The sequence below is a fragment of the Pantherophis guttatus genome, chromosome 4, assembly GCF_059756535.1.
Source record: "Pantherophis guttatus breed Tessera chromosome 4, ASM5975653v1, whole genome shotgun sequence".
NCBI classification, from domain to species: Eukaryota; Metazoa; Chordata; class Lepidosauria; order Squamata; family Colubridae; genus Pantherophis; species Pantherophis guttatus.
Genome location: NC_142066.1, coordinates 601,787 through 629,446, shown reverse-complemented (window position 1 = coordinate 629,446; position 27,660 = coordinate 601,787). Strand labels below are relative to the sequence as shown.

The following is a 27,660-nucleotide window of genomic DNA, read 5'->3' as shown; positions in this document are numbered from 1 at the left end:
TCGACTCCATTTGATTGATGTGTTAGAGTTTTTTTTTACTAAAGTTAAGTGGTTGCAGCAAAAGTAAAGCTAGATCTGAGTATTCCCGTGCAAAGGTTACACTTTTTCAACTTTCCCTCCCCCCTCCTCCCAATCTGTTCATCGGTGTCTAATAGGATGCTTTTTTGATGTTTTGGGAACTGCTTGGATGTTTGGCACCTTCAATTTTTGCATTCTGCATTTTGCATAGTTTTGCATTCTGTTTCCAGGCCAGGTGTCCTTGGTGGTTGGTTTATTCCAGTTGGACACCTCTGGTTTTTGTCAACTGTCTCCCCTCCCCCTCCCCCCCTGTTTGTCTCCTCACTTCCATGCTCAAATTTTTCCTTCCCTAATTCCTCCCCCCTTCCCCTGAGTTTTATGGCTGGTTTTATGGCAGGATGCCAGCGAAGCGAAGAAGCTAGACCTGCCTGACAAATACATTTGGGGGCTGTGCTGGACACTCCCCACTTTCTTCCTTTCTCTGACCTTCCAATCTGGGTTTCTGCTTTGGGAAGGGACCCCGAAGTGGATCAGCCTGTCCGGCTGCAATTTTTAGAACTGGGAACTCCCTCGGCTCCGGATGACGGAGGTGCCCTTCTTGGCGAGGAGGAAGGTGGATAAGGCAGCTCAGCTCTCTGCAATGGAGTGGGGGGTATTTTGGGAGGTTGACCCCTGGCCAACCTCTGTGGCCCCTACCCTGGCTGCCATGGGCACATCTGGACTTCCAGAGCCTCTGCTTTGCACCCTCCTTCCTGTGAGAGCTTTGGGAGGGGGAGGCGGGAAAGCGCCCCCATCCTCAGGAGATGCCATGGGGGCATTTGGGAGGGAGGGGAAGGGGTCTGGTGGGGGCGGGTGGAGTGGGGCAGACCCACCTTCCTCGGCTCACCTCCCACAGCTAAGAGAGCCTCTGGGATGCTTGGTCCCGAGCAGGCAGGAATCCTGGTGGAGTGGGGTGGGGGTGGGTGGCTGGGTGGGTAGGCTGGAAGCAGCTTCTGTTCATTGAGTGTGGGTGAGTGGATGGGGGCTGACCCACTCCAGAGGGACCCTCTTGCAGAGGGGAGGTGTGGCAGCTCCCAATCCTACAGCTGTGTTTACAGCAGCCCCCTCCCCTCCAAATTGCTGGTGCCCTCTGAGGGGTCATTCCAGGTTCCTGGAGTTGGACCCTTCCCAGCCCTGGAAGGTTGAGGCAGCCTGGTCTGCCTCCTCTGGGGGTCTTTCCTCTTCACCCCCAGCCCCCCCTCCCCCGGTCCCACCATCAGGAGCCAATCACTATCTCAGGCTGGGTCTGGACAGAGCCTCTCACCTCCACCCACAGGTTTTCCCATCTACTTCCGGCTAGTCCGATGAGAATGAGCCAGTCCTGTGTCTTTCCGTCCCCCCAGCTCCAGAGCTGTTCCCCCCCCCACACCTAGCCCCCTTTTCTAGAGCAGCCCCATAGGAATGCAGCCCACATGGTGGAAACTGCCAAGATCTTGGCAACTTTTCAATCAGGGATCTCGCCCGGGGGGGGGGGGGGCACGGTCTGGCTACCTTTGGAAGAAGAAGTAATAAAAAAAAAATCTTAGATTGTGCAGAAATGAATAGATTAACTCTGAAGATTAAAGATAGAGAAGACTCAGAATATTTTAAAATATGTAATGATATTTATTATTGGTTGGAGAAGAGATATAAATGATTAATTATATAAGTATGTAAAAATACGTGATGAGTAGAATATTATGTTAGTGATTAATTGATATTGTGGATTGGAAAAGGATCAAGATAGAAGTAATGACAACTATACAGAAGAAGAAAGAATTTTGGAAGATAACACTGAGATGTCAGAGGGAAGAGAAAACTGATGTATTAAATGTTTCTTTGGCTAAAAAATAAAAAAAACTTTTTTATATATATATAAAAAAAAATGAGCTAGGCAGAGCCGGGGGTGGTGGGGGGGGGCTGGTGCTTCCTGAAGCCATATTTGGTTGGGGGGCGGCCTTGGCTTTTCATCTTGCAGCCCACCCTGGTGCTGGATGATGGGCAGCGGAGTCCCCTGCTTGGTGAGGCCGGGTTGCCAAGCCAGCGCCTGCCTGCGGCCATCTTGGTTGGGGGGGCGAGGGCTCTCTGGGGAAACCCTCCCCCAAGATGGCTCCCCGGAGGTGCTTCAGGAGGCTGCTGCCCAGGAAGTGGGTGCACTTTTGGGTCGGGCTGGCTTCCCCGGGGTGAAGAAGGGCTGGCCAGCTATGGGGCCCGAGGCCTGCAAGCCGCCTGCCTCCCTTGCAAAGCCTCTTCGCCCCCCAACCCAAGCCGGGGGGGGGGGGCAGCTCCAATTGTATGCTTGCAAAGGGCCCCACTCTCAGCCCCCCAACCCAGCCTGACGCAATGCGGGGGGGGGGAGGCGGGGAGGGTTGGAGGACTCCAGCAGGGAGGAGGCTGGCTCCCTTTTTAGGGAAAAATAATTTTCTTTGCCCATCCAGGGAAAAACAAATCTGCCTCTATAAAGGCTTCTTGTCTCTATTCAGAAAGGCCTGGGGGGAAAAAATCTCTTTTAGAGAAATATCTGGGGCTGGATCGGGGCCTCTGGTGCTCTCAGGGGGTGACTCTTCCTTTCAGCCCAGCCATCGATCAGTGATTCTGCTGACAAAAGACACGATTGTTTGTGTTCTTGTTCTCTCAATTGTCTGGTACAATTGTCCCACTGACACCTAAAGTAAAAAATTCCTCCAGCTTTGGGTTTTGCAACGGCCCTTGATTAAATTTGGCAATGGAGGGTGACGTTTGCACGATGGACTTGCACCTGGGTGTAGCCTTTTTTTTTAATTTTTGAGTGTTATTGTCCGTCTCTGTTTTTATCACCCTTCTGTAGACATGGCTGTAGCCCACCCCCCAGGTTTTCTTGGCTGGGGAGGGAGGGGGGGGCAGGCTACGAACCCTGTGAAATGAGAAAAAATAAGAGAGGCTCACATTTTAAACCATTGCTCGGCATATAATTGGAAATGTCAGCTTGATCCTAGTTTGTACAGGCGCCGCCATGCGTCAAAGTCATGAATCATTATGAACGTTTATCATTTATCGTTTTCAAAAGGGAACCAGTTCAAACCCGTCTCTATTTAAACAGACTAATGTGCAAATGTGGTTTTATGATTTGAGCTTCCTTATTGCATTTGGAGGGTGTTGAGGGATTCGGCAGGCCTGGTGTGTTTGTGTGTGTGTGTGTGTGTGTGTGTGTGGCTTGGCCTTCCCAGCTGCCATAGCTGCCTCTGATGGGCACTGTGGCGCCCACCGTTTCCTGGGTGCCCAAAGTGCCCCCCTGGGCTCTGGGTGCAGGTGGCAGAGCAATTTCTGGCTTCTTTGGCCAGGCCTGTCAGGACGGAGTTCAACCCATTTAGGTTAATTGACTTGGCTTAATCCTGCCTTGTTTCCTAGGCTCAGCCATGTTTCCCTCTGGAAGTTGATCTTGGGGCTGGCAGCCGTCCTCTTGATCACGTACGCCCTGAGGAAGAAGCTTCTTCTCCAAGCAATGCCTGAGCCCATCTCAGTCCTGACCGACGGCACCTTCACCTTCTACTTCAACTGGAGCGTCTACGAAGCCCTCTTCCCTCACCTGCAGCTCTACCGGTGCCAAGAGGTGATTGCCCGGGACAACTTGTGCCAGGGACCCTCCCGGGTGCCCCTGCTGCTCCTGGCCATCAAATCCCACCTGGCTTCTGGGAGCAGGAGGGCCACCCTGCGACGCACCTGGGCTCAGACAGCAGAGGTGGGGGGCTTTTGGCTGCAGCCCCTTTTCCTCCTGGGGGCCACGTCCAACCAGAAGCAGCTGGAGCTGGTGGCGCAGGAGAGCCGCGTGTTTGGCGACATCCTGATGTGGGATTTCGTGGAGTCCCATCACCACCTTTCCCTCAAGGAGCGCTGCTTCCTCCAGTGGGTGCACGGGCACTGCCAGCGGGCAGCCTTCGTCTTCAAAGGTGAGCTGCCCAGGGAAGCAGGGCAGAGTGGGTTTCTGTGCTTGCCCTCCAGGAGACCCTGCAGGGAGGGTGAATGGCTCCTTAACACCTTTCGGAGGTAGCCCCAGTTTAGTGCTGCTCAGCAAGGCGTGTCCACCGAGGTTGAGAAAAAGCAGCCATTGAAGGTCGATCTTTCAGGCATTTCCCCATAGTCCAGGGGTGTCCAATCTTGCCAGCTTTGTGGACTTCAACTCCCAGAATTCCCCAGCCAGCAAGGGTTTCCCAGAACAATATGGGTAGGACAAGAACAAATGTGGCTAAACGACATTGTTGTATTTTTTTGATAGATTCACTTTCTTAATAGATAGTGGGAATGCAGTAGACGTAATATATCTTGTCTTCAGTAAAGTGGGGGAAAAAAAGCTGGCTGCAGAATTTTGGGAGTCCAAATCCACAGCTCTTAAAGTTGCCAACACTGGACACTCCTGCCATCGTCTTTGCAGCCCCCTCAGAGGGCACAGAACATCCCCTCCTTGCCCCCAAATGGACAGACCCCAGGGCCCTCTGAACATGCTTTCTGGTTTGCAACGATACAGCAGCGAGTGCCTCAGTGCCAGCTTTGTAACCAGAAGAGCTTGAGATATGGCAGCCCACCGGAGTGGTCTTGTCTTGCAGGAGAGGACGATGTTTTCGTGAATCCTGTGGCCCTGACGAAATTCCTCCGGCTGACGCCCAACGTCTCCCACTTCATCCACGGTCACATCCACTACCACCCTGCCGTGAAGAGGATTGGGCGGGACGCCATCCCCCTCCCGCTCTTCCCACTGGGCCACTTCCCCCACTTTGCCTTGGAAAAGGGCTTCCTGGTGCCCGGTGCTGCCCTGCCTGCCCTCTATCAGGCCTCCCTTTGGTTGCCCACCTTCCCTCTCAGTGGTGCCTACTGGGGCTTCCTAGCCTTGGCCGTCCGGTTGCCCCATAAGCACAGCGGAGACTTCCGGGCCTGGGAGAAGATGGAGGACCACCTCACCTTATACCAGAAATCCCTGATGGTCCATGGGGTCTCTATGGAGAGGATGGAGAAAGTGTGGCGGGAGCTCAGGGGCTCCACGCGGGGATGGCCCAAGTGAACGCAGGAGCAGCTGTACCCACACACGCTGTCCTTCGCCCAGGACGGAGTTGGTCATTGGATCCGGGAAAGGTGATGCCACCCATTGGCACTGGCTTCCTTCAACCTCTCGCCAGATGGCGAGCAGTTGCCAAGGCTCGCATTTCCCAAAGCTGGTTGTCCATATTCTGTTATTAAAAAGTCTCTCAAGCAGGTGGGCCTGTGTGAATGTTTGCAAGTAAGTGCAGTCTCTAGAGCAGGGGCATCCACCCTTGGCAACTTTTAAGACTTGTGGACTTCAACTCCCAGAATTCCCCAGCCAGCCATGCCAGAGGGGAGGCCAAGATGCCCGTGGTGTCATAACCATCAATAAATCGATAAAGGGGGAAAAAACAAAACAGCTGTAGGGAGAAATGAGTGTTCTGAGCTCATACAGAGGTCAGTCAGTGCAGGAAAAGCAACTTTTGATGCCTTTCCAGATTTTATTTATTCGTTTAAAACGGGACTCTCCAACCTCGCCAACATTTAAGACCTGCAGACTTCAATTCCCAGAATTCTCCAGCTGGCATACTCTAGACCAGAGGCAGGGAACGATGGCCCCTTGATGACTGGTGGACTTCAAATCCCAGATTTTGGCTGGCTCGGGAATTCTGGGATTTGAAGTCCACCAGTCATCAAGGGGCCATCGTTCCACACCCCTGCTCTGGGCCATGTTCAACATTGCAAGCCAGTGTTCAAATGCTCCAATGTGGACCAGGGAAGGGAGGGAAAACATGCAATTCCTATCTAAACCCCCAAAGTGAGGCCCACAACCCCCCTCCCCCAGAGTCCAACTTCTCAAGGGCCAAAGGGGTCCCTGGTCAGCAGCCCCCATTCCCAAACACCTTCAGTGGAGGGGGGGGAGGGAGAGCAGGTTGCTTGGCCAGGGAGGCCTTCGTTGGCACAGATACCCCGTAAGATAACGGTGAGCAAAGACAGCGGAGGCCTGGAAACGGAGAGGCTTTTATTGAAATCCAAATACAGCTAAACATGTAAAACTGGCGGACGGATCTCAAAGACACGGATCCGGACCTGGCTTCACACACACACACACGCACACAGGGAGGGGCGAGCGGGATGACGGCGTTGTTTTAAAAAAAAAGCGAGGGAGGAGGGGTGGGGGGATGTGAAGCCAAGGCGGTGGGGCTCAGAAGAAGTCGACGTCCTCAGGTGCGTCCAAGTCCCGGTACTCTACGATGGCGCGGGGGTCTCCTCGGACCATCCTGAAGAGAGTAAGAGAATAACAGAGTTGGAAGGGACCTTGGAGGTCTTCTAGTCCAACCCCCTGCTAAAACAGGAAACCCTATACCCGTGATGGCGAATCTGTGGCATCTGGAGCCATATTGGTGGGCATGCGAGCTCAGCTCTGGAGTCCATGTGCACGCCAGCCACTGATTTTCGGGCCTTCTGGGCACACCGGAAGTCAGGAAACAGGCTGTTTCTGGCCTCCAGGGGGAAAGGCCCGTTTTTCACTCTCCCCAGGCTCCAGAGCCTTTCTAGGAGCCTGGGGAGGGGGAAAAACGGCCTTCCCCACCGTCCTGGAGGCCCTCCAGAGGCTGGAAATGGCTTGTTTGCCAAGTTCCAGTGGGACCGGGGGCATCGTGCCATCACGTGCCAAAAACAGGGGAGTGTGGGGGGTTGCACGCGCATGGCGCATATAATTATGGGTGTGCGCGACCTCCCCCCCCACACACCCCGCTTTTGGCACAAGATGGCAAAAAGGTTAGCCCTCACTGCCCTATACCATTCCAGACAAGTGGCTGTCCAGTCTCTTCTTAAGAACCTCCAGTGTTGGAGCATCCACCACTTCTGGTGGCAAGTTGTTCCACTGGTTAATTGTCCTCACTGTCAGGAAATCCCTCCTAGGTGGCTTCTCTCCCTGATTAGTTTCCATCCGTTGCGTCCTGGTGCCACCTTCAGGTGCTTTGGAGAATAAGTTGACCCCCCCTCTCCTTTGTGGCAGCCCCTCAAATATTGGAAGATGCTTATCAGGTCCCCCCAAGTCCTTCGATTGCCTAGACTGGCCAGACCCACATCCTTTTAGACCACTTAGTCTCCAGGCCTTCAATCCTCTTAGCTGCTCTTCTCTGCACTCTTTCCAGACTCTCAGCATCTTTTTTATATTGTGGTGACCAGGGAGGTTTGGGGCCCAGCCCTGCCTCTCGCACAGGTGACGGGGAGGCTTCCCTCCTAGCTACCTGTTCCGTGGCTTATTCAGGTATCCAGCCTGCCCTCGGAAGGTGTCGTAGTTGCCCCGCCCGGCGGCATAGGGAGCCGGGGGGTACGGAGGACCGCCTGGGAAGAGAGAAGGAGAAACGGTGACCTCATTTGAACTTACTACAGAGTTGGAAGGGACCTTGGAGATCATCAAGTTCAACCCCTGCTCGATCGGGAGATTGTATCCCATTCTGGACAAAACAGAGAGGGAAACTCTCTGCTTAAGGCGTACATCAGACCTGGCAGCCCTGCCCATTTTAGGGTCCTCTCCCCCTCCCCCCATTGAAGGGGCCCTGGAGGGGAAGCCCAGCCTCTCCGGAGGATGCCCACTACGTGAGGAGCCTGCAGACCGCAGCACCTCCGTCCCTGCCTCCCACTGGCTGCCCAGGAGTGGAACCATCTCACGTACCTCCGTATCCCAGGATGGGCGGGCGTGGCTGTCCATAGGGCATCAGTCCCTGGGGGGCCTGCGGTGGGTAGGGCAACCCTGGTGCCAGGCCTGAGGAGGGCAAAGGAAGGCAAAGTTTGGCCCCTGTCAGGGGAGCACCAGCATGCTTGGGACCAGGAAGGGATGGAGGAACCAGCTGGGCAGGAGGGGGGGCTTTCCTTGGCCGCCTCCTTGCCACCGTTCTCGTCTGCCACATGTGGCGAGAGGGGCTCTGGGGCTTGCTGGGGAGGGGTCTCTCCCGCTCCCGGAACTCCGGCAGGGCCCCGAGGGTCTCCCTCCCCCCGACTCACCCTGTCCGGGGACGGGCGGCTGGTTCAGCTTGAACTCGGGCAGGGCCGGCCGCTTGGCGTCCATCAGGAAGTTGTTGAAGAAGGCCACTTCCTTCTTCACCTCCTCAATCTTCTCGGCGTGCTTGTTGAAGATGTGCTTGCGCACAAACTCGGGGCCCTGGCGGGGAGGGGAGGAGGGTGTCAGGAGAGCTGGGGCTGGTGCTCGGGGCAGCCTGGCCTTGCCTGCCAAACGAGGTGCCGGTCTCCCGGGGAAGGAAGGCGCACCTTGAACTTCTTCCCGCTGAGCGGGCACTGCCACTTGTCCTTGCCCAGCTCCAGGGTGTTGGAGGTGACGAAGTTCTCCACTTCCTGCTCGGGGTCCTTCTTGCCCATCTTGAGGGCTTCTTCTTCCGACAGGGACTCCCGGATGCTGAAGAGGGGCAGCAGCTTATCCTCGAAGGCCTTCTGCCACTCGGCCACTGGAAGGGCAAGGAGTCCGTCCCAGAGGGCCCCACCTTCCTCGGAGGGGGGAGCTCTGCCCCTCCACCCCCAAAGACCCCCCCCCGGCACAACCCCCGGGGCAGAGGGGCTCATCCAGAGGCAGACCCCGGCCCACTCTTGACCGCGGACCCTGCTAGGGCTGGCAGGGCGGAGGGTCTTCCGGATGGAAAGCCAAGAGCCGGCTTCTGTGTTCCACTCCCCAGCCCCACCTTGGGGCAGTCCTCGGCTTACAACCATTCATTTAGTGATGGTTCCTACAAGGGCACTGAAAAAAGTGACTTACAACCATTTTTCACAGTTACGACCACCGCAACATCCCCTGACCAAAATTGGGACACTTGGCAACCGGTTCATTTTTACGACGGTCGCAGTGTCCCGGGGTCACGTGATCTCCTTTGACGCCAAGCAAAGTCAACGGGGAAGCCAGACTCACTTAACAACCACGTGACTAATTTAAGAACGGGCGTGATTCACTTAACAACTGTGGCAAGAAAGGTCATCAAACAAGGCAAAACTCACTTAGCGACTGTCTCGCAGAGCGATGGAAATTTTGGGCTCCATTGTGGTCGTAAGTAGCCTGGTGGTGCAGTGGACTAAACTACTGTTAAAGTAGTATTTAGCTGCCAGCTGCCTGCAATTACTGCGAGTTCAAATCTCCCCAGGCTCAAGGCTGACTCAGCCTTCCAGCCTTTTGAGGTAGGTGAAATGAGGACCCGGTTTGTGGGGGCAATAAGCTGACTTTGTATAAATATACAAAAGGATGAAGGCTATTGCTTAACGCCTTGTAAGCCGCCCTGAGTCTCCGGAGAAGGGCAGCATATAAATCAAACTAATAAATAAATAAATAAATAAAGTGGAGCACCACCTGTGCAAGCAGTCCTCGACCTACAACCATCTGTTCAGCGACCATTTGCGGTCGCAACAGCACTGAGAAAAGGGGCCTCCTGCCATCCTCACCCCACTTGCGACTCCCCTGGCATCTCCAGGCACAGGATGGGAACCCCGGGCACTGGCCAACTGGCAGGCCTTGACCTCTGTGGCCGTATCCGCGGGGTCAAAGGGGTCGCCATTCCCGACTAGCTATCATTGGGGAGGGGGAGCTGGGTTTGCTTAACCATCGCCCGATACAGTTACCGACTGAAGTGATTTCCAGGACCATTGGGTTTCCGGGTTAAGGAAAAAAGGCTCCGCTCACAACCCCCCTGCTTAGCCCCAGAGACTCTGGCCTCAGCGTTGGTCGTAAGGTGAGGACACCCCCCCCCCATGTTTCTTTCTACGGCAGCAGCGAAAGAGGCGCCCAGGGAGCGTGGCGGGTGGCAGAGAGGCCCCGTACCTTCGCGGTGGGTGACGCGGTTGGGGGGGATGGGCCCCCGCACATGGATGATCCCGCACCGGTTGGGCATCTCGTCCTCGTTGAGGTACTCGGAGGTGTTGTAGTAGTCGACCGAGTGGACGATGCGCAGGTAGAGCAGCAGCTTGTCCAGGACCTGCGTGGCACAAATGGGGAGAGGCTCAGGCCGCCTGGTGCCACATGTGGGGGAGGACCCTTCAGCCCCTCCACCCCCCCCCCTCTGGATGCAGGGCTCACCTTCACCAGCTTCTCGTCCCTCTCCACTGTGATCTCGGCCGGGTTCCCCTCTTTGGGGGTCTCTTCCGATGGCTCCCCGCTTCGGCCCAGCAGCTCCTCCTCTTCCGCGCTGACCTCCTCGATCAGGTAGTCGGTGATGTTCTTCAGGATAGGGTTCTGGGAGGGCAGGTTCTGGGGAGGGGGGACGCGGGGTGAGGGGCAGCCCCACATTCGCCCGCACCTCTGCCCGGCTGCCACCGCGGCCCCTTCCCCTGGCCAGAGTCACGCGGGGGGTCCTTGGCTAACAACCGACCGTTCGGTGACTATTTCAAGCTACAAAGGCGCTAGAAAAAGGGACAGATGACCGCTTCTTTGCACGACCGCTGCAGCGTCCCCGGGGTCACGTGATCTGGTGACCCTCTGACAAGCAGAATCGAGGGGGAAGTCGGATTCACCTAACAACCGTGTGACTCCCTTAAAAATGGCAGCGATGCCCACCGATCAACGGGGGCAAAGAAAGGTCGTAAAACGGGGCAGGTGTGTGCCAGCAGCGCCTTCCCCGAGACTCACCGACACTTCGGAGGGCAGCTGGGCCTCTCCGGCCCCCCACAGCTGGGTCCGGTCGTCCATGGCGTGGATGAGCTTGGCCGCCAGCTTGATGTCGTTGCGCAGGATCTGCTTGTGCTGCGTGATGCCGTTGATGTTGCGCACGCGGCGGGTCAGGTCCCGGTTGACGCCGGGGCTCAGCTCGCAGTCTCGCAGCTGGAGGGGGGGAGGCAGGTGAGGGGCAGGAACCCTCCCCACACGCCCACTCTGCCCCCCCCCAAGAGAAGTGGGCGATTCTGAAGGGCCAGGTCGGGGAGCACCAAGCCCCCCCCCGCCTTCTCTCTCTCCTCCCCCCCTCCTAATTTACCCGAATATTCTGGAGATTCCAACAAATTTCCTTGATGTTGACGGTGCGGTCGAAGGTCAACCAGCCCCTCCGGAAAAACCTGGGGAGGGGAGAAGGACCGTTCGGAGGCTCTGCTGGGTGTCCGGCAGGCAGAGAGGCAACCCCCCCCCTTGCCCCTTATTTGCAAAGGGTATGGGCCGCAGCACCCCTCCCTGGCCAGAACAGCACTGCAGGTCCAGAAAGGGGGGGGGGTCCTCTGGGGGGGGCTGTTTGGTGAGGGAAGGGGTGCTGCAGACCCAGGCCCTGGCAGGAACCCAGCAAACCCAGGCAGCTGAGCCATATGCGCCCGGCTCTTCTGGATTTTAGGAAATGACCAAGAACAAAAAATATTTCTTCCTTCCTCTTTCTCTCTTCCTCCTTTCCTTCCTCTTCCTTCCTCGTTTTCCTCCTCCCTCCCTCCCTCCCTCCTTTCTTTTTCTTTCCTTCCTTCTTTCCTTCCATTCCCTCCCTCCCTCCCACCCATAACGTTAATTGGCTGCCCATTTCACTCAGGGCAACTCTGGGTGGCTTACAATCCTTATTTTATCCCTTCCTCACCTCGGGGGGGGGGCGGGGGGGGGGCTTTTCTAAAACAAGGGGAAAGAGCTGCAACTGAGCACTCCCCCCCCCTGCAGGCTGGAGAGGGAATGTATTTCGGCACAGATAGCAGAAGGGGGGATGGGGTGGGGGTGGGGGCGTCACTGCTTCAATAAAGCTCACCCTGGACTTAAAATATCAGGCTGGGGGGGTGGGGATGGGGTGGAAGGACCGCTGAGACTTACCTCCGTTCCGGCTGAGGGTCTGAAAGGGCCACTCTCATGAAGCCGGGGTACCTTTTGCAGAACTGAGGAAGCAGAAAAGGTGTGTTGAGATGGATGCACAATCTGCCTGCCTGCCCGCCCACCCCCCCACCCCCCACTCGCTTCCCCCCACTCACCGCCACGATCTCAGCCTGGGGGATATTGGGGGCGATGTTGCGCACGAAGAGGGAGCAGGTCTTGTGCAGAGCGCGAGGCTTGGGCTCCCCGTCCTTCTCCTTGCCTTTGGGGGACCCCTCCCCGTCCTTTGGGCCGGCCGGCTCCTCCTTGGGCTTCTTGTCTGTGGCCGCACAGGACGCAGATCAGGCCGGGCCTCTCCCTCCAGGGCCTGGGACCCCCCCGAGACCCTCACCCTGGGGCCTCCCCCCTCACCTTTGTCTTCTCCTTGGGGGCGCCCGCTCTCGGAATCGCTGTCGGACTCTGAAACGCTCCCCTCGTCGTAGCTGTCGTTCCCACTGCGCTTCCGCTTGTGCTTGTGGGTGGTCTGGAAAGGAGAAGGCAGGGTCCCTCATGCTTCCTTGGGACCAAAGACCTTCTCTCCCCCCTCCCCCCCATAGTCACTTTGGCCTGGAACCCTGGGGAGGGAGGGAGGGAAGGAGGGAAGGGAGAGGGCTGTATGTGTCTCCGCATTCCTATTACTGCCCCCGCCCCAAAAGAGCCGGAAATGAGGAGACCTGCAGGTATTCCCTCCTTCAGAGGCTGGTCTCCTGGGACACATCAGGTCATTTCTCCCCCGCCCCCAAAGATGTCCTCCATCATCCCATGTGGCTGGCCTCCCTCTTCTTGTACACACACACAGAGTTGACCTGATGGCGATCTGGTAGAGGTGGAGGGACCCCTCCCCACTCACCCACCTTCTTTGCCTCCTTCTCAGGCTCCTCTTTCTTCTCCCCCCTTTTCTCCTCTTCCTCCTTTTTGCCTTTCTCCTCCGCAGCTTCCTCCTCGGCAGTCTGCAAAAGAGGCCTGTTCAGTCAGTCAGAGACCAACCTGGTGCTCAGCCGGGGTGGGGGTGGTAGGAGGCCTTGCCCCCCCCCCCAGTGCATCTCCTCCCCCCTCCCCTCCCCACCTTGGCCTTCTTGGCCTCCTCTTTCTTCTCCTCCTTCTCGGATACTTTCCGCTCCTGCTCCGGCAGCCGGTTCTCCTCCTTCTTCCCAGGCTCAGCCTTCTCCGGACGCTCCTCTTCCTCCTCCTGGTCCAAGACCTTCAAATCGTGCTCCGTCCCGCCTTCCATCTTGATGACAGCTGCGGAGGCAAAAGCCGTGAATCGGATGGAATCCTCCATGGCAGCTGGAGACCTGGCCCTCCACTCTCCCTCAAAGCCCCAGGGAGGCAAGGAGCCTGGCTCTGCCCTGTCCAGGGGTGGGATCCAGCTGGTTCTATCCGGTTTGGGCGAACTTCCAGAAACACTTCATCAGAAGAGCTCTATTGGACGTTTGGATTAAAACTAAGAAACAAAATTATATAGAAATTCCCAATTGGCTGTTGACTCTGGAGATGTTTGTACATCCAAATTTCATGAAATTAGGAAGTGATCACGTATAAAGACATATTGAATGAAAAAGGAGGTCTAGACAGGACTTGCAAGAAGAAGAGAGAGAACTAGAATGGTGGGCATATCTTCGGATTCAATCCCGATACGTGAGAGATAAAAATGAATGGGGCATAAGGACCGAACCGATAGAATTGGACGAAATCCTACAAGCGGCAGGTGTAAAGATGATTAGGAAATTATATAAATATTTACTGGATTATGACATGATAGAAGAGCAAGTGAAAAGAGACCATGCTCACCTGAGTAAGAATTTTGGGTATGGCATAGATCTAGATAGCTGGCAAAAACAATGGGAAAGGAACAGAAAACTTACCCTAGCCACTGCATATAAAGAAAATCAATACAAGATGTTTTACAAGGTGGCACTACCCACCCACAAGACTAGCCAAGACGTGCAAAAATTGCTCACCAAAATGTTGGAAATGTAAAGCAACACTAGGCACTTATTATCATATGTGGTGGGGGTGTCCGAAAACCAAGGACTTTTGGTGCCAAATAAAACAGTGGCTAGAAGAGATGTTAAACCAGACGATAGATATGACGCCAGAACTCTTCCTTCTGGGTATAATAAGGGATAATTACAAAAAAGAAGAAATATATCTTATGGTACACATATTAATGGCAGCGAGGTTGATATTCGCACAAAATTGGAAATGCAGAGAGAACCCACAGGAGGTAGAAATAATCAACAAAATATTGACCTGTGCAGAAATGGACAGGTTAACAAAGGAGCTCAAAGATAAAGATGAATCGGAATTCTATGTAACCTGGAATACATTTTATAAATGGCTAGAGAAAAAGAGGAATGTAGGGAGAGAGAATTAGAACAGAGTGAAGGAAAGGGGAGAAAAATAAATTTTAAAAAATTAAGAAATATTAGATAGGAATAAATTGGATTTGAATAGGTACGAAGGGAATATGTATGTAACTGAAGTGTGATTGAATGTACAAAAAGTATATATGGAATATGCATGAAGTTATATTGTAATTTACATGAAAGAAAAACTGTTAGAAAAGTATGTACCAGACAAGTCGCACTAAGTCTAATGTTTTTAAATCGTATATTTAATAAAATTAATAATAATAAAATAAAAAAGGTTTGGGCAAACTGGTAGCGGTGGCTGAGGGAGGCTCCGCCCACCTGCCCGTACATCATCATGTCCCGTTTTTGACACTCTGCGCATGCGTGGAGGTGGCTCAGGCGCTCAAATTCGCAAGTAGCGAAGGTAAGTGAATACCACCCCTAGCCCCGTCCCTACCCACCACGGAAGACTCCAGGCATCTTCCCAACATGGAGGAGGGTCCTCCACCACCAAGGGTGAGGGAACCGCAAACGAGGGCTGCTGTTGCTGCTGCGGCTAACACCTTCCGGGTGCGCTTCAAGGTTCTGGTTACCACCTTTAGAGCGCTCCATGGCTTAGGACCTGGTTATTTACGGGACCGCCTACTACCACAAGCAGCCTCTCACCGGCCCGTACGCTCTCACAGAGAGGGGCTCCTCCGGGTGCCGTCAGCCAAGCAGTGTCGACTGGCGGCCCCCAAGGGGAGGGCCTTCTCTGTGGGGGCACCCACTATCTGGAATGAGCTCCCCCCGGAGATACGGAGGATCCCAGACCTGCGCACTTTCCGCCGTGCTCTTAAGACCCTCCTATTCCAGCAAGCCGGCCTGGCCTAATATTCTCCCCTTTCTTTTTAATTTTTAAACTGAAATTTTAATTTGTTTTAAATTATTGGGATTTTAATTGTCTTGGGCTAAATTATTTAATTTGGTTTTAAATTGTTTCTAACTTTTGTATTTATGTATTTTATTCTGTGCCTGTTCACCGCCCTGAGTCCTTCGGGAGTAGGGCGGTATATAAATTTAATAATAAAACAAACAAACAAACAAGCCCCCAGTGCCAGGCGCAGCCCACTGCCTCTGGGCACCTACCGGCATCCAGGACCTTGATGATGGCGTTGGCCTTGTCGATGTCCAGCTGCAGGCCCTCAAACCAGCTGTTGTCCATCAGGTAGAGGAAGACGTTGAGCCGGTTCTGGAGAGCGTTCTGGGCCTCCTGCTTCCTCCGTCCGGCTTCTTCCGGGTGGTACTTGGACCGGAACCTGAACGGGGTCCAAGCGAGGAGGGAAGGGAGTGGAAACAGACAGAGAGGAAGGCAGAGGGAGACACGCCTTAGCCGGAGAGGAACAGAGCATGCTGCCCCTTGGGCACCGTCCACACATGCAAAGCTAGGGAAGGAAGTGGCAGGGAGAAGAAGGGGGCCTCGGACGGGGGGGACGGATGGACGGGAGGGACCTGAAGACCTTAAAAGAACCAGCCAGAGGCGGGCTACTGTATACTGGACACTCCAAAATCCTGGTTAACAGCCCGGCTGTTTTGTGCAGATCTCGGGGGCTCTCCTGCCAATGGGGGCAGCCGAGGTGCCACCTCCTCCTCAACCTTCAATGCAGCTCCCTTGCTGCCTCTCCTACCAGATGCTTGAGAATGCCAATGCCCATCGTCCCCACCCTATACTTGGCATCTGGGGTGAGAGGATGAGCGTGGTGGTTTCCCATCATATGGTGGAAGGCCAGGCGCTGCTCTCCCCGAGCAAAGGGGAGGGGCAAGGAAGTGCATCGCACCCCATCCCTGGCCCCACAAAGCATCGCTCGGACCCACTCTGGATTTCAGCCCCCCCTTGACACCCCCACGGAGCTGGGCCTGCTGCTTCATAGCATTCGCTTAGAGCACGGGTCTCCCCCTCCGCAACATCAAGACCTTTGGACTTCAACTCTCAGAATTCCCCATTCCAGGAGTTGAGGTCCAAAGGCCTTAAAGTTGCCAAGAGGTTCTAATGCTTGCTTGCGAGGCCCTGCCGCTCCCCACCCAGCCCTGGTCCACCCTCCTGAAGCCTGCCTCTCTGGGCTTCCCCAGAAGGATCGGCAGAACCTCGCTGGCGCGCCTTGGTCAGAGAGCTGTCGCCTTGCGTGGTGAGCTTGCACCCTCTGCTGGTTGGGCTGGGGATAGGCCCTCTGCTAGCCCCGGGCGCCAAACCTGATGGAGAGGCGCCGGTGGGAGGGCTGTGAAAGCTGCAGGCAAGGGGGAACAGGAATTGAACGGGAGGGACCGAGTGGACACAACCAAAGCCAAAGCACGCCTTCTATGTATATAATTTGACCTTGCCAACCGGAAACGAGCCCTTAGAAATGTTAGTTTCCTTTCTCTCAGCTCTGATTTAAGAAGACAGAACACGTCATACATACACTGAGGGAGTCACACTGCGAGCCTTCCAAGCGAAGAGAGTTTTCTTCGGCGGATTTTAAGAAAAACCGCCCGGATTTAGGAACATTGGAATCTCTCTCTCTCTCTCTCTCTCTCGTGCTGGGGTGCAGGACTTGAAAAAGAGGAGCCAGCCTGCACGAACCTGAGCTGTCTACCTCCTACAGATTCACATTCAGCTACTCACTGCATTGTGCACAGTGAAGGCCCTGACTGGCTAAGCTACGGAGGAAAAAAAAATCACCACTACCAGCAGAGAGAGGAAGGAAAAAAAAAAGAAAAAGAAAACCAGATTCAAGGCTCTTGGGTGTGTTTTGATTTATTTATGGATTCTCCCGGTTGAGGACGGCTGATTTTTGGAGTCTCCTGCGAGAGGTTCGTGGGAGGAGGGGAGAAAAGGCTGTGTTATTACAGTTAACATCCAAAACAAAAGGAAATTAAAAAAAAAAGCTATTAAGGAAATCAAAAGTGGTTAAAGTGAAGAGAGACACAAGTACATCAGACACCCCCACAGAATATGGGAAAAACCCACGTCCATCCTTTGGGCCTTCTCTTGTGCCAGTGCCGGGGCAAAGGACCCACTGATTTTGGGGGAGGGGGGAGCCTTCGTGCCTTATCTCCACAAATACCCCTTGGCTCCCTCCTGCCGCAGCCCGCGGGGTTCGCTTCCATGCCTTCCAACATGCGAGGTTTTCCCAGGGCTGGAAAAACCTGGGATTCTGGGCTGTTCCAGCCTTTGCAGCTGCCCCCCCCCACTCCCCCTCCCCAAATGACTCCAGCAGCTTCTGAGGAGAACCCCGCAGTCGAGGTCAACCTCTTCCATGCTTCGGGCTGGAAAACAAGCGGCCTCTTTTTAATTTTTTCCGTGGAACGTTGGCAGGACCAGCCTATCCTATTTTAATCGTGGGGCACTCAGTGGGGAGGGGAGTCCTGAGCTGGGTTCCTGTAGTTCTAGCACCTCCCTTCTCCCCCCACCCCACACACAAGGCGACCCTAGCTAGCAATTCTCCCTGTTTCCCCCCCCCCCCGCTATGAATATGCCCTTTGGGCAGGATCCCCACCTGCAGAGGGACCCCAAATATTCTGTGGATGTCCAGGAAAATTACACAGCAACGGCAAAACAAGATACAGGCAGTCCTCGACTTACAACCATTCATTTAGCGACCGTTCAAAGTTATGACGGCACTGAAAAAAGTGACATGAGCATTTTTTCACACTTATGACCATTGCCGCATCCCCACGTGTTCAAAATCCAGACGTTTTGCAACCTTCCAATAAGCAAAGTCAATGGAGGAAGCCAGAGTCACCTAACAAGTGTGTTACTCAGTGGCAAGGAAGGTCGTAAAATGGAGCAAAACTCACGTAACCGATGTCTCACTTGGCTACATCTACATCGGGCGGTCATAAGTCAGGGACTGCCTGTATAACGGCAGGCAGCCTCATCTATCAAGCCAGCTTGGTATTGTGGTTAAGAAAGCAAACCAGGATCCGGTGAGTTCAAGGGCCACCTCAGCCACAAAGCCAGCTCGGGCCGGCCACTCCCTCTCAGCCCTGAGAAAGAGCAGGCAGTGGCACCCCAGGAAAGCACAGGGACCCGGGAGTCAGTACCGACTCCTGCCTGATTCTTCTGGTTGCCAAAAAAAAGAAAAAAAAAGTTTAAAATCTAGATACTGTGGCAGCTTCAAGGGGCTGGGAAGCAGAGGCCCAGAGGCCTTGGGAGCCTCTGGTGGGCAAACGGTTGGCTTCTCTCCAAGCCAGGCCTGAAAGGGAGGAGAGGAAGGGTCTCTCTCCCCCCTTCGTTTCTCATTCTGTTCCCATTTCCTTCTCTGTTTGGCTGGCTCTATTGTTTTATTTCTGTTCCGTTTATACTGCTTTCAGTTTCTTCCTTTTAAGCTGCCTGGAGTGGCCCCTTTGGCGAGACAGGCAGCAAATAAATTTAAGAAAATAAACAAACCTCCTTGCCCAGCCCTGAATTCTCTCCAGTAAATAAAGAGCTCAAAGGAGAAGAAAAAGGGATTGTTGAAGGTGATTTGTAAACTGTGACCTCCCGTAACTTTTCAAAGTTCCCCAAGACCAGGAAGGAGAGAGACCGGCTGGCCCACCTCCCTCTGTTCTCTCATGGGGAGGGGCCCCAGAGCCCTTCCACCTGGCCCCTTCAGATGCGCTGCTGCTCCTTCTCAAGACTTGTGCCCCTCCCTCCCTGATCTCCCCCCCTTCAACCGCTTCCCCCTAAATGTTCCCAGCTTTAACGGATTCTTTGATTTTGGCCCCCCAATTTAGAAACTGGTCAGGCGCTCTTTCCCCGCGTTGACGGGCAAGGGAGGGACAAGTGCTCTTGGGGAGGGGGCTTCCCCTTCCTTCTGCTTACAAGGACATTTGGGGTCACAGCTCCCGAGAGACCAGAGGAAACGTTGCTCTTCCGTAAATAGGGGGAGCTTGCCACGCATTGGGGTGCTGCCTCAGCTGGTTTATTTAGATGCAAAACCCCGGGACCCCAAGGATGTGGGAAAGCCCCCTCCCCTTCAGGCAAACCTCTGGAGGAGGAGAGGCTGCCAGGAGGGGAAGCACCGAGTGGGCCTGGCTGCTGGTGACACGTCTACATTCCTGACCCATCCTGTTTTTAATCCAAGGACCTGGGGATGCATAGGTAGACCTCGACTTACGTCCCTTCCCTTAGTGACCATTCAAACTCACAGCTTTGCGAGCTTAAATACTTAAAACTGTTACAGCAAACCCCCCCCCCCATGGTCACCTGATCGAAGGTTGAACCCTTGGCAACTGACTCGTATTTATGACGGTCGCACTGTCCCGGAGCCACGTGATTCCCTTTTGCAACCTTCTGACAAGCAAAGTCCATGGGGGGAGCCAGATTCGCTTAACAACCGGGTCATTCGCTTAGCAACTGTGGCAAGGAAGGTGGTAAAACGGGACAAAACTCAAGGAATGTTTCACTTAGCAACAGAAATGCGGCCGTAAGTCGAGGACTGCCTGTGCATTGTTCAGACCAGCCAGGATTGGTGTGTGGCACTGAAGGCCAGGAAATAAATAAAAAAAAAACCACCCATGGCTGAAAGGCCTAACCTGGCCTCCTTGGTGTCTCAACCCAGAAACAGCCCATGCCTGAGAAATCCGTTTCTCTCCTGGGGTCTTTACATTTTGGATAGTTGCCCGCATCAAACTCCCTCCTCCCTGCCCTCCGAGGTGGGCAGCCCAGCCCACGAGAGACCTACCACTCTTCATCCTTGTGGGCCAGGAAGAAATTCTGCATCTGCTGGCGGCGGAAATCTAGCTTGTAGTCGTTGTAGCGCTTGACGGCTTCCGTCTCGTCCACGGAGTCATCCAAGGAGAGGAGGAACTCCTTAAAATTCTTCATGACGGGCGGAGCGATGCCCAGATCCACCTCTGCAATGTTTCCCAACCTGGACGGAAGAGGAAGAGCAGGGATTAGCTCTCAACCACCACTTCCTTTCCGCTGTTTTACGCCTCAAGAATACACAGGTCATTGAAAGCAGGCAGAGTGAAGATCGCAAGCATCAAAGCAAGAGGAAGGTTGAGAAAATTAAATCCGTACCTGTGAGCCAGGGCTCTCCAAAATCATCAGCTTTAAGGCTTGTGGATCGTCTCCTGGTGATTGGTCCAAGGGCACCCAGTCAGCTTTCACGCCTATGGAGGGACTAGAAGTCACCACTGAGTTCTAGTTCATTGAACTGAATTCGGAATTCTAAGAGTTGAAGTCCACAAGTCTTAAAGCTGTAGGTTTGGAGACCACTAGTATAAACCACTGTGTTCCTACATACAAACGGAATGGAATAAGAGGAGGAGTAGGCACAGGAACGGAATAGAATAGAAAAGAGAATAGAAAAAAGAACACAACAGAACAGAACAGAATATAGAATATTCAGAATTGGAATGGAATTAAACAAAAAAAGCACACAAAATAAAGAGTAAAAATGCAAGCGCAAACAGCATTTAAAAACAAGAAGAATCGTTTTTTGAGGCTAGAACCTCGCCAGCCACGCCATGACCTTCCCAGTGGCATCTCGACTGCCACAAGGGCAAAGAAACTCAGGAGGGTAGCTCTAAATTGTTCATTAGGAAAACTGAAGCTAGCAGCTGAAAGGGCAGAAGAAAAAGTTTCAGAAGCTGCAGGATACCCCAAGGGACGGGGGCTTCTCTGAAAATCCCCTCTGCCGAACAGCCTTTTCACGGCCACCTCCTCAAAACCTTTGCTCCTTTGCTTCCTTCTCAAGAAAGTCCTCCAATCAACCATGGTCACAGTTTATGGACTCAGAATAAGAAGAATTGCACAGCTCTCCTGCCTTTGGCATCTCAGAGCTACCAAAGACCCAGTTTGGGTCAGCGATTAAAGCACCAGGCCAGAAACCAGGAGATGGGGAGTTCTAGTCCTGCCTTAGGCATGAAAGTCGACTGGGTGATTTTAGGCCAATCACCAGGAGATGGTGAGTTCTAGTCACATGTAAAGCATGAAAGCTGACTGGGTGACTTTGAACCAATCACCAGGAGATGGTGAGTTCTAGTCCCGCCTTAGGCATAAAAGTCAGCCAGGTGACTCTGGGCTGATCCCTCTCTCTCAGCCCAACCCACCTCACAAGGCTGTTGTGGGGAAAACAGAAGGAGGCAAGCTTGTTAGATATGTTTGTCACCTTTGAGTTATTTGTAAAATAATAAAGATGGGATACAGACAGGCAGGCAGACATAGATCGAGCAGAGAATGGCCCCAAGAACCCTCTTACCTGGCTTGGATGGGGAGGATGTGGTGCTGCGTCACATGCATTTCAGGGTGTGCCCAAGGCTGGGGAGGCCCATAAGATGGGCCCGTGGAGACCCCGCTGTAAGGCATCTCATAGCCAGAGTGATAGGGATCTGCTGTGTGCTCATCCCTGCCGAAGGAGAAATGAAAACGCTTCACACGTGCTCAGAAAGGGCCTCCCTCTCCCAAGAGAGAGGGGGGCTTGCAACTAAAGCCACAGAGCAGGAGGCTCAGCTTCCTGTGGGGAGGCAGACCCAAAGCCAGCTGACACAAATTATTCTTTATCGTAGGGCACATCCACATCATATTTCAATAAAAAGGAACACAGGAATAAAATACTAAAATACAAAAGTATAAAATCTGAAATCTTAAGAGGAAGATTACCAACATATACCTAAATTGTAAATATAATTTTTTACTTCGTCGCAAGCCAGGGAACCAGGGAAATCTCTATTATAGGCTCTGTTTTAACACTCTGTCGCATGTTGGATAGTTCATTTTTCGGCCCCCGTCACAATTAGGTATTTGGGCCCACTTGCTGAGGGCACCTGCGCCTCTGCTGTGGCCAGTCCAATATTGCACCATAGAAGACGCAGCAAGAGAACCCACCAATCCCGTCTCATGCGTTTCTGTGGCGGGCTCAGCTCGTGACGAGGGGGGGAGAAGCGTTCCCGTCTGCTCCGGTCATAATCACGGTATTCCCCTCTGCTCCGGCGCTCCCGGCCTCGGTCCCATTCCCTAGCGGAAGGAAAGACTTTAATATTGGCATCCTGCTGACCCTGCCACCCCCTCGCAACTTCAGAAACCGAGTGCAGATAGACACTGTCTTCTAGCTCCCCTTTCTAAATCGTGGGAGCATCATCTATGCCCCTAATCTGGAGTAACACAATGGTTTAGCCCCTGCTAAATATTCTTTTGGCAACTGGCAGGACAAAGAACGATTCTTTCCATACGTATGGGTAAAAGCCTCAACGTATTTTGTGCAGGTCTCTTTGCTTGCAAACCCTGCATATATTTCTACCTGCTGGAGGGCTTCTTGGTGGTGTCCGAGTTGGCTTGTTTTCTTGCAGATATTTCATTACCATAGCTAGACAATATCATTAGTGCTATCATTAGTGGGGTTCATGGGGGAGGAGGAAGAAGAGGAGAACTGTGGGTCCTTGGTGCTCACTGAGCTGTGTGGTTTTCTTGCAGACGTTTTAAGACCCAACTAGGGAACATCATCAGCGCTAGAAGAGAGTGGGGCTTACATTTCTAGTACTGATGGTATAACCTAGTTGGGTCATGAAATATCTGCAAGAAAACAGCCCAGCTCAGAAAATACCGACGATTCCTGATTTCAACCCTGAGCTGCAAATATTGTCCTTTATTAGTCCTATCTGCTTTCCAAATTGAAGGCCTGACCAGTGGCCCCAAAGGCAAAAAAGAGCTTTCAGTCTGTTTGGGCCTTTCTCCATCTCCCCTCCCCCACCCTGTCCTCCTTCTGTTCCCCAGGGATCACCTGTCACTCCAGTCGTCTCGGCGTCGGTCATCTCGCTCTCGAGAGCGATCGTAGTCACTTCTCTCGCGTCGGAATTTGTCCCTGCGCCTGCGATCGTATTCATCATCGCTGTCCCCCATTGCGGTGGGTCAAGACCATCTGGAGAGCAGGAGGGAGGACAAAGACAGAAGGAAGCAGAGATCAGTCTGCCTGCAGGGGAAATGGATGGATTGCCTGGAAGGAGCAGAAGGACCCTGGGCATGAGCGCTAAACCACGCCCAGCTTCTCTTAGCAACCAGGAAGCTTCAAGGACCCCCCACTACTTTTCAAGAACTCGGGAGGGTGGGGGAAAGGATCCTGTGTTTGCAGGAGTTTATTTACTATTAAATTTATAAGCTGCCCATCTCACTGTTGAGGGATTCTGGGCAGCTTACAACATCCCAGGAGTTCGTCGGTGGGCTGTTGTTATAGAAACAGTGATTATTATTTGGCAAAACTAAAAAGTTGATATTATACCTTTATTAAGGATTTTACTGCACCGAAAAAAATTGGAAGTCACTGTTCTTTCCTCCCTTTTTATTCCCCCCCCATTTCCCTCATCTTATTCCCTCCCTTTTCTTTCCTTTCCCAATGTCCTTACTTGTATTTTACGTCAAGAAAAAAGCCCTATAATTATTATCTTACTTGCTTCCTATTTGACCCCGAGGCTACTCTAGGCAGACACAATAATAAAAACGAAAACATAAAAAGGAAACTGAAAGAAATTGAAAGTAAAATAGGACAAGAAAATAAACAAGAAAAAAGAGAGTATATCGATAACATACATATATATATATATATATACACACACATATATACGTACACACAGATAGTCCTTGACTTACGACAATTGAGCCCAAAATTTCTGTTCTTAAGCGAGACATTTGTTAAGTGAATTTTGCCCCATTTAATAACTTTTCTTGCCCCACCTGTTAAGTGAATCACAGCAGTTGTTAGGTTAGTAACCTGGTTGTTAAGGGACTCTGAGTGGCTTCCCCAGTGAATTTGCTCCTCAGAAGGTGGCCAAAGGGACGCTGCAACCATCATAACCTGTGAGTTAAGTTGCAAAGGGTCCCGATTTTGATCAGGTGCCAGTGGGAGATCCATCATAGGTCACCTTCTTCAATGCCAGGGTAACTCCCAACAATCACTAAATGAACCGTTGTAGGTCGAGGACTACCTGTGTAGTATTCACGTGTATATGTATGCATAACAAACACACATGTGTGTGTAGGTCTTTGGTTATTCGGGTCTTCTCCCACGTAAAATTGGAAGTGTCTTGGCGACGTTTCGACGAAGTCTCATTCGTCATCTTCAGGTTGGTGTTCTCGGCTTCGTGCTTCGGGTGTTTCCCCGCGTCATTATAAATAAGTTGGTTAAAATATTTAGAACCCATCGCTTCTACATGAAACAGAGCCTGAAGATGACAGGGTTGTGAGCCTGTTGAAACGTTGCTTTAAGAAAAACTTTTAAAGTCACTGGTAGGATTTTAGCTGAGGTTTTAAAGGACCTTGCAGAGTGCTCTGTAAGGATTGTTAGAAGATTTTAAACTGGGATTTTAACCAGGATTTTAAATATTTTAACCAATTTATTTACAATGACACGGGGAAACACCCGAGATTTAAATTTTTTGCGTGTGTGTGTGTGTGTGTGTGTGTGTGTTGAGGTTTTCTGAAGAGAAACAGCTGCGACCACACATTGCTCCTAGAAGCACGAAGCCGAGAACACCAGCCTGAAGATGAGGAATGAGACTTCGTCGAAAGGTCGCCAAGACACCGCCAATTTTACGCGGGAGAAAAGCCGAATAACCAAAGACCTGCGTATCTATACACCCACCCACCCCAAACACCACCCTTGGCCGAGCTCCCTCCCTCCCTCCCTCCCTCCGCAGCGGCCGTTACTCGAGGCGGGCCCAAGCGGGCTGAAGCGCTGCGGGGAGGGCCAAGGCCCGCCGCCCCCGGGGCCCCAGAAGCCACAGCCGCGCCGGCCGGGGATGATGGGAGCGGCGGGCGGGAGCTCCCGAGGGGCCCTTCTCAGCCCAGAGGGGACCCCGCGAGGGAAATGGCGGGCCGGGCCGGGAGGCCGCCGCGCTCCTCACCGGCGATCGGAGGCGACGCTGATTTTCAGGATCCGAAAGGCGGCCTCGGCGGCGCGGTCACCTCGCTCCCCGCGCCGGAAGCCCGCCGCGTCTGCAGGACGCACTTCCGGCCCCGCCTCCAGACGAGGTCAAATGCGCCGGAAACCCCGCCTCCCTTTGGGGGGGGCTAAGCGAGCTTCTGGCGGTTCTCTAGCCCGCCAGGTCTTCTCTTGTGCAATGCTTAGGGGAGACAGTAGTTCCCATCATCCACGGCCATGTGGGCCAAATTGGCGGCTGGCCGCCTGGATGTAGCCCCACTTAGAAGGAAAGAGAGCGAGAGACCGTGTTCCTTATTAGAAGGACGCTCTAGCCTCTTGGAGGTCTATTTCCGGAAAACGCTTGGGCCAAGCGCGTTTCACCATAAAGGCGAGGGAAGCCTAGAGAGGCAGCTAGGTTGACTAGTCCGCCAAAGCGGTGACCGGAGAGCTAGGAAAGTGAAGAGTCATCTCCCCAACCCCACAAGGTGTCATTGGCGGGTTCTGATGCCTCTTCCTGCCCACGTGGAAGGAGGCGGGACTTCCTGGACTGTTTTCAGTTGGGGGGGGTTCCTCTCCTTTTACAGACTTTGCAAACTTTGTTCCGCTTTCCTCCCCATTGCAACCTCAGAAAGGGGGAAATTCTGCTTCCTTCGTTACGTCCTTAGGCCACCACCTCCTTTACGACACTTGAATAACCCCCATTCATCCGCAAAAGGCTGGGCAGGCGCAGATCTGGGGTTGCACTTGGATGGGAGACCACCAGGAAATCCCAGGGCTAAAAGAGCTGGGAAGCTTGAAAAAAGCCCCAGGAGGCCCAAATAGAGCCCCACTGGCAGTGCCCAGAGACGAAACTCCCACTGATGGAGGCTTTTGCCCTCCTTGGTCGAAAGTCAGTCTGGAGACTTTTCATGGGACACTTTGTAAGGAAAAAGGCTTGGGACCCTCACACCCTTCTTGGCTCTCCAAGGATTCGAACTCAAGAGGAAGGACAAACTCACCCCTGGCCTGCCGACATGCCCTATTGCGCAAACGACGTGTCCCATTATAACGGTGCAGGATCCAGTCTGGGTCGGTCACTGGGACCAGAAGTTTATTCTTCTGTGAACTTTTGGGCTGGTGTCGGAGCCCAACTTCTCTCTCTCCAGAATAATTCCCTATTATTCCCTTAGAGCCAGAGCATCTCGGCAGTTTCCAGCTGTTGCTCTGAGGGGCTTTTGCCACTTCTGGGATTGAAAGGCAGTTTGGCAGGCTCAGCAGAGCCCCTCCCTCTCTTTAAGCACTTTTATCCTCTCTTGAGCTGCTTCACTGGCACATCAGGAGCTGCCTCACCCCCGAGAGTGGAGTGACCAGGCTGCAGTCCAGCTGTTGGGGATGAGGGTCAGGTGGGGAAGGCCTTTATAGGCTTCTGATGTGGCTGACATAGACCCTGAGCTCTGGTCAGACGGCAGGAACCGCGGGGCACGAGGGATGCTGGACTCTCTTCTGGAAGACCCCCTTTGAGAGGGCAGGAAATGTAGTTGCTGGGTTTTTTGGGGGGGGGTCTTGCAGCTGGCAGGAAAGCAGCGCTTTCTTACAAAATCACATGAATTCGGCTTGTGGCAAATTGCCCAAGATGGTAATACTTTTATTCAGCAGCTCAACGGTTTGATGGCTAGGGAAAAGGGGCGGTGGGCTTAACACACGGAGCAAAAGCAGCTTCCAGAGCAGACCCCCGGCCTTTCCTCGTAAGCAACCGCTCCAATTCCTCAGGAAGCGCCCCGGGCCAGGGGTCGCCCCGTCCTTCAGTTCAGGGCCCGCGAGACCCCGGCGGGGCTCCGGAGACAAGGGGGCGGCGGGAGTCGCTTTGGGGCGGCAAGCAAAGGAAGACGACGCTCATGGCTGTAAACATATCCAGGGGGGTCCAGAAAAGGCGCCCCCCCTCCAAGAGTCCCTGAGGGCTGCCGGTGCCGGGACCGCCGCTCCATCGGCCGCTTAGCCTCCCAGGCGGATGCTCTGGATCATCTGGAAGATGGCTGGCAGGGGAAAGCGGAGGGGAGGGGGCCGTCAGGGGCAGGCCGGCAAGAGAAGGTCCTCCCCGGCCCCTCCGGCCCGGCGTTGCGAGGGGCTGCTGTGCAGGAGGCGGCGGCGGCGGCAGGGCGGCTGGGCTCCTGGCCGCGTGCAGCGCACCTGGAGGGGCGGGGCTGCCCCGTGGAGCGGCCAGAGGACCTCGAGGGGTCCCGCGGGGAGAGGGGGGGGTCGCAGCCTACCTGACCCGCAGACCACGAAGACGAAGAGGGCCAGCAGCCACGGCCCCACCGGCGCCTTCTCCTCCTGCGGGGCCTGGGGGGGAGGGGGAGATGGCGGGTGGGCGGGGGGTTAGAAGCCGGTCCGCTCCCGCCCCCTCCCAGCCCCCCCACCCCCGCCTTCCCCCCTCCCCGTACCGGGGCTCGGTGGGGGCCGCCGCGCTGCGTGATGCTCTTGCTGTGCCGCTCGTTGGCCACCTTCATGCGCTGCACGCCGGACATGGCGAGGGGGAGCGAGCGGGGGCTGCGCGGCTGTCGTGGCGCCTCTGGCCGAGTCCCCGCCGCCGCCTCCCCCGCGCAGGCGCAGCGCTCCGCCCGCAGCCCGCCCC

General features: G+C 54.0%; 3 protein-coding genes across 4 annotated transcripts; 1 reads left to right on the top strand and 2 right to left on the bottom strand.

Moving 5' to 3' along the window:
• The first annotated feature begins 2,149 nt into the window (after positions 1-2,149).
• On the top strand, positions 2,150-5,259 carry LOC117676818 (UDP-GlcNAc:betaGal beta-1,3-N-acetylglucosaminyltransferase 7-like). Its single transcript, XM_087893752.1, has 3 exons — positions 2,150-2,183; positions 3,424-3,962; positions 4,617-5,259. Exons 2-3 carry the CDS (start codon positions 3,518-3,520, stop codon positions 5,066-5,068), a joined length of 897 nt encoding a protein of 298 aa, XP_087749878.1. The 5' UTR covers positions 2,150-2,183; positions 3,424-3,517; the 3' UTR covers positions 5,069-5,259.
• Positions 5,260-6,036: 777 nt separating this feature from the next.
• On the bottom strand, positions 6,037-26,643 carry SRRT (serrate, RNA effector molecule). Of its 2 annotated transcripts, none has more exons than XM_060684698.2 (20): positions 26,048-26,643; positions 22,917-23,054; positions 22,025-22,153; positions 21,399-21,545; positions 19,875-20,063; positions 15,319-15,488; positions 12,903-13,078; positions 12,691-12,786; positions 12,209-12,320; positions 11,956-12,116; positions 11,801-11,862; positions 11,001-11,079; positions 10,658-10,849; positions 10,109-10,279; positions 9,854-10,007; positions 8,305-8,498; positions 8,041-8,197; positions 7,712-7,801; positions 7,284-7,380; positions 6,037-6,308 (listed from the first exon to the last, which is right to left on the bottom strand). In XM_060684698.2, the coding sequence occupies exons 2-20, from the start codon at positions 23,033-23,035 to the stop codon at positions 6,233-6,235; spliced, it is 2,571 nt and encodes an 856-aa protein (XP_060540681.2). In that variant the 5' UTR covers positions 23,036-23,054; positions 26,048-26,643; the 3' UTR covers positions 6,037-6,232. The 2 variants fall into 2 exon arrangements, with proteins under 2 accessions (XP_060540681.2, XP_034292506.2); XM_034436615.3 differs by lacking the exon at positions 26,048-26,643 and adding an exon at positions 25,033-25,728.
• LOC117676820 (stress-associated endoplasmic reticulum protein 2-like) lies at positions 26,643-27,649 on the bottom strand. The gene is made up of 3 exons (XM_034436618.3): positions 27,470-27,649; positions 27,296-27,368; positions 26,643-27,061 (listed from the first exon to the last, which is right to left on the bottom strand). The coding sequence occupies exons 1-3, from the start codon at positions 27,551-27,553 to the stop codon at positions 27,021-27,023; spliced, it is 198 nt and encodes a 65-aa protein (XP_034292509.1). The 5' UTR covers positions 27,554-27,649; the 3' UTR covers positions 26,643-27,020.
• Positions 27,650-27,660: the final 11 nt, after the last annotated feature.

Coding starts and splice junctions, on each gene's coding strand:
- LOC117676818 (XM_087893752.1), top strand. CDS start 3,518: ATGCCTGAGCCCATCTCAGTCCTGACCGACGGCACCTTCACCTTCTAC. Junction 3,963..4,616: donor GGCAGCCTTCGTCTTCAAAG/GTGAGCTGCCCA, acceptor CTTGTCTTGCAG/GAGAGGACGATGTTTTCGTG.
- SRRT (XM_060684698.2), bottom strand. CDS start 23,035: ATGGGGGACAGCGATGATGAATACGATCGCAGGCGCAGGGACAAATTC. Junction 8,499..9,853: donor CCGCGTCACCCACCGCGAAG/GTACGGGGCCTC, acceptor TTGCCCTTCCAG/TGGCCGAGTGGCAGAAGGCC. Junction 7,381..7,711: donor GCCCATCCTGGGATACGGAG/GTACGTGAGATG, acceptor CTCTCTTCCCAG/GCGGTCCTCCGTACCCCCCG.
- LOC117676820 (XM_034436618.3), bottom strand. CDS start 27,553: ATGTCCGGCGTGCAGCGCATGAAGGTGGCCAACGAGCGGCACAGCAAG. Junction 27,369..27,469: donor GCGGCCCCCACCGAGCCCCG/GTACGGGGAGGG, acceptor CCTCCCCCCCAG/GCCCCGCAGGAGGAGAAGGC. Junction 27,062..27,295: donor CTTCGTGGTCTGCGGGTCAG/GTAGGCTGCGAC, acceptor TTCCCCTGCCAG/CCATCTTCCAGATGATCCAG.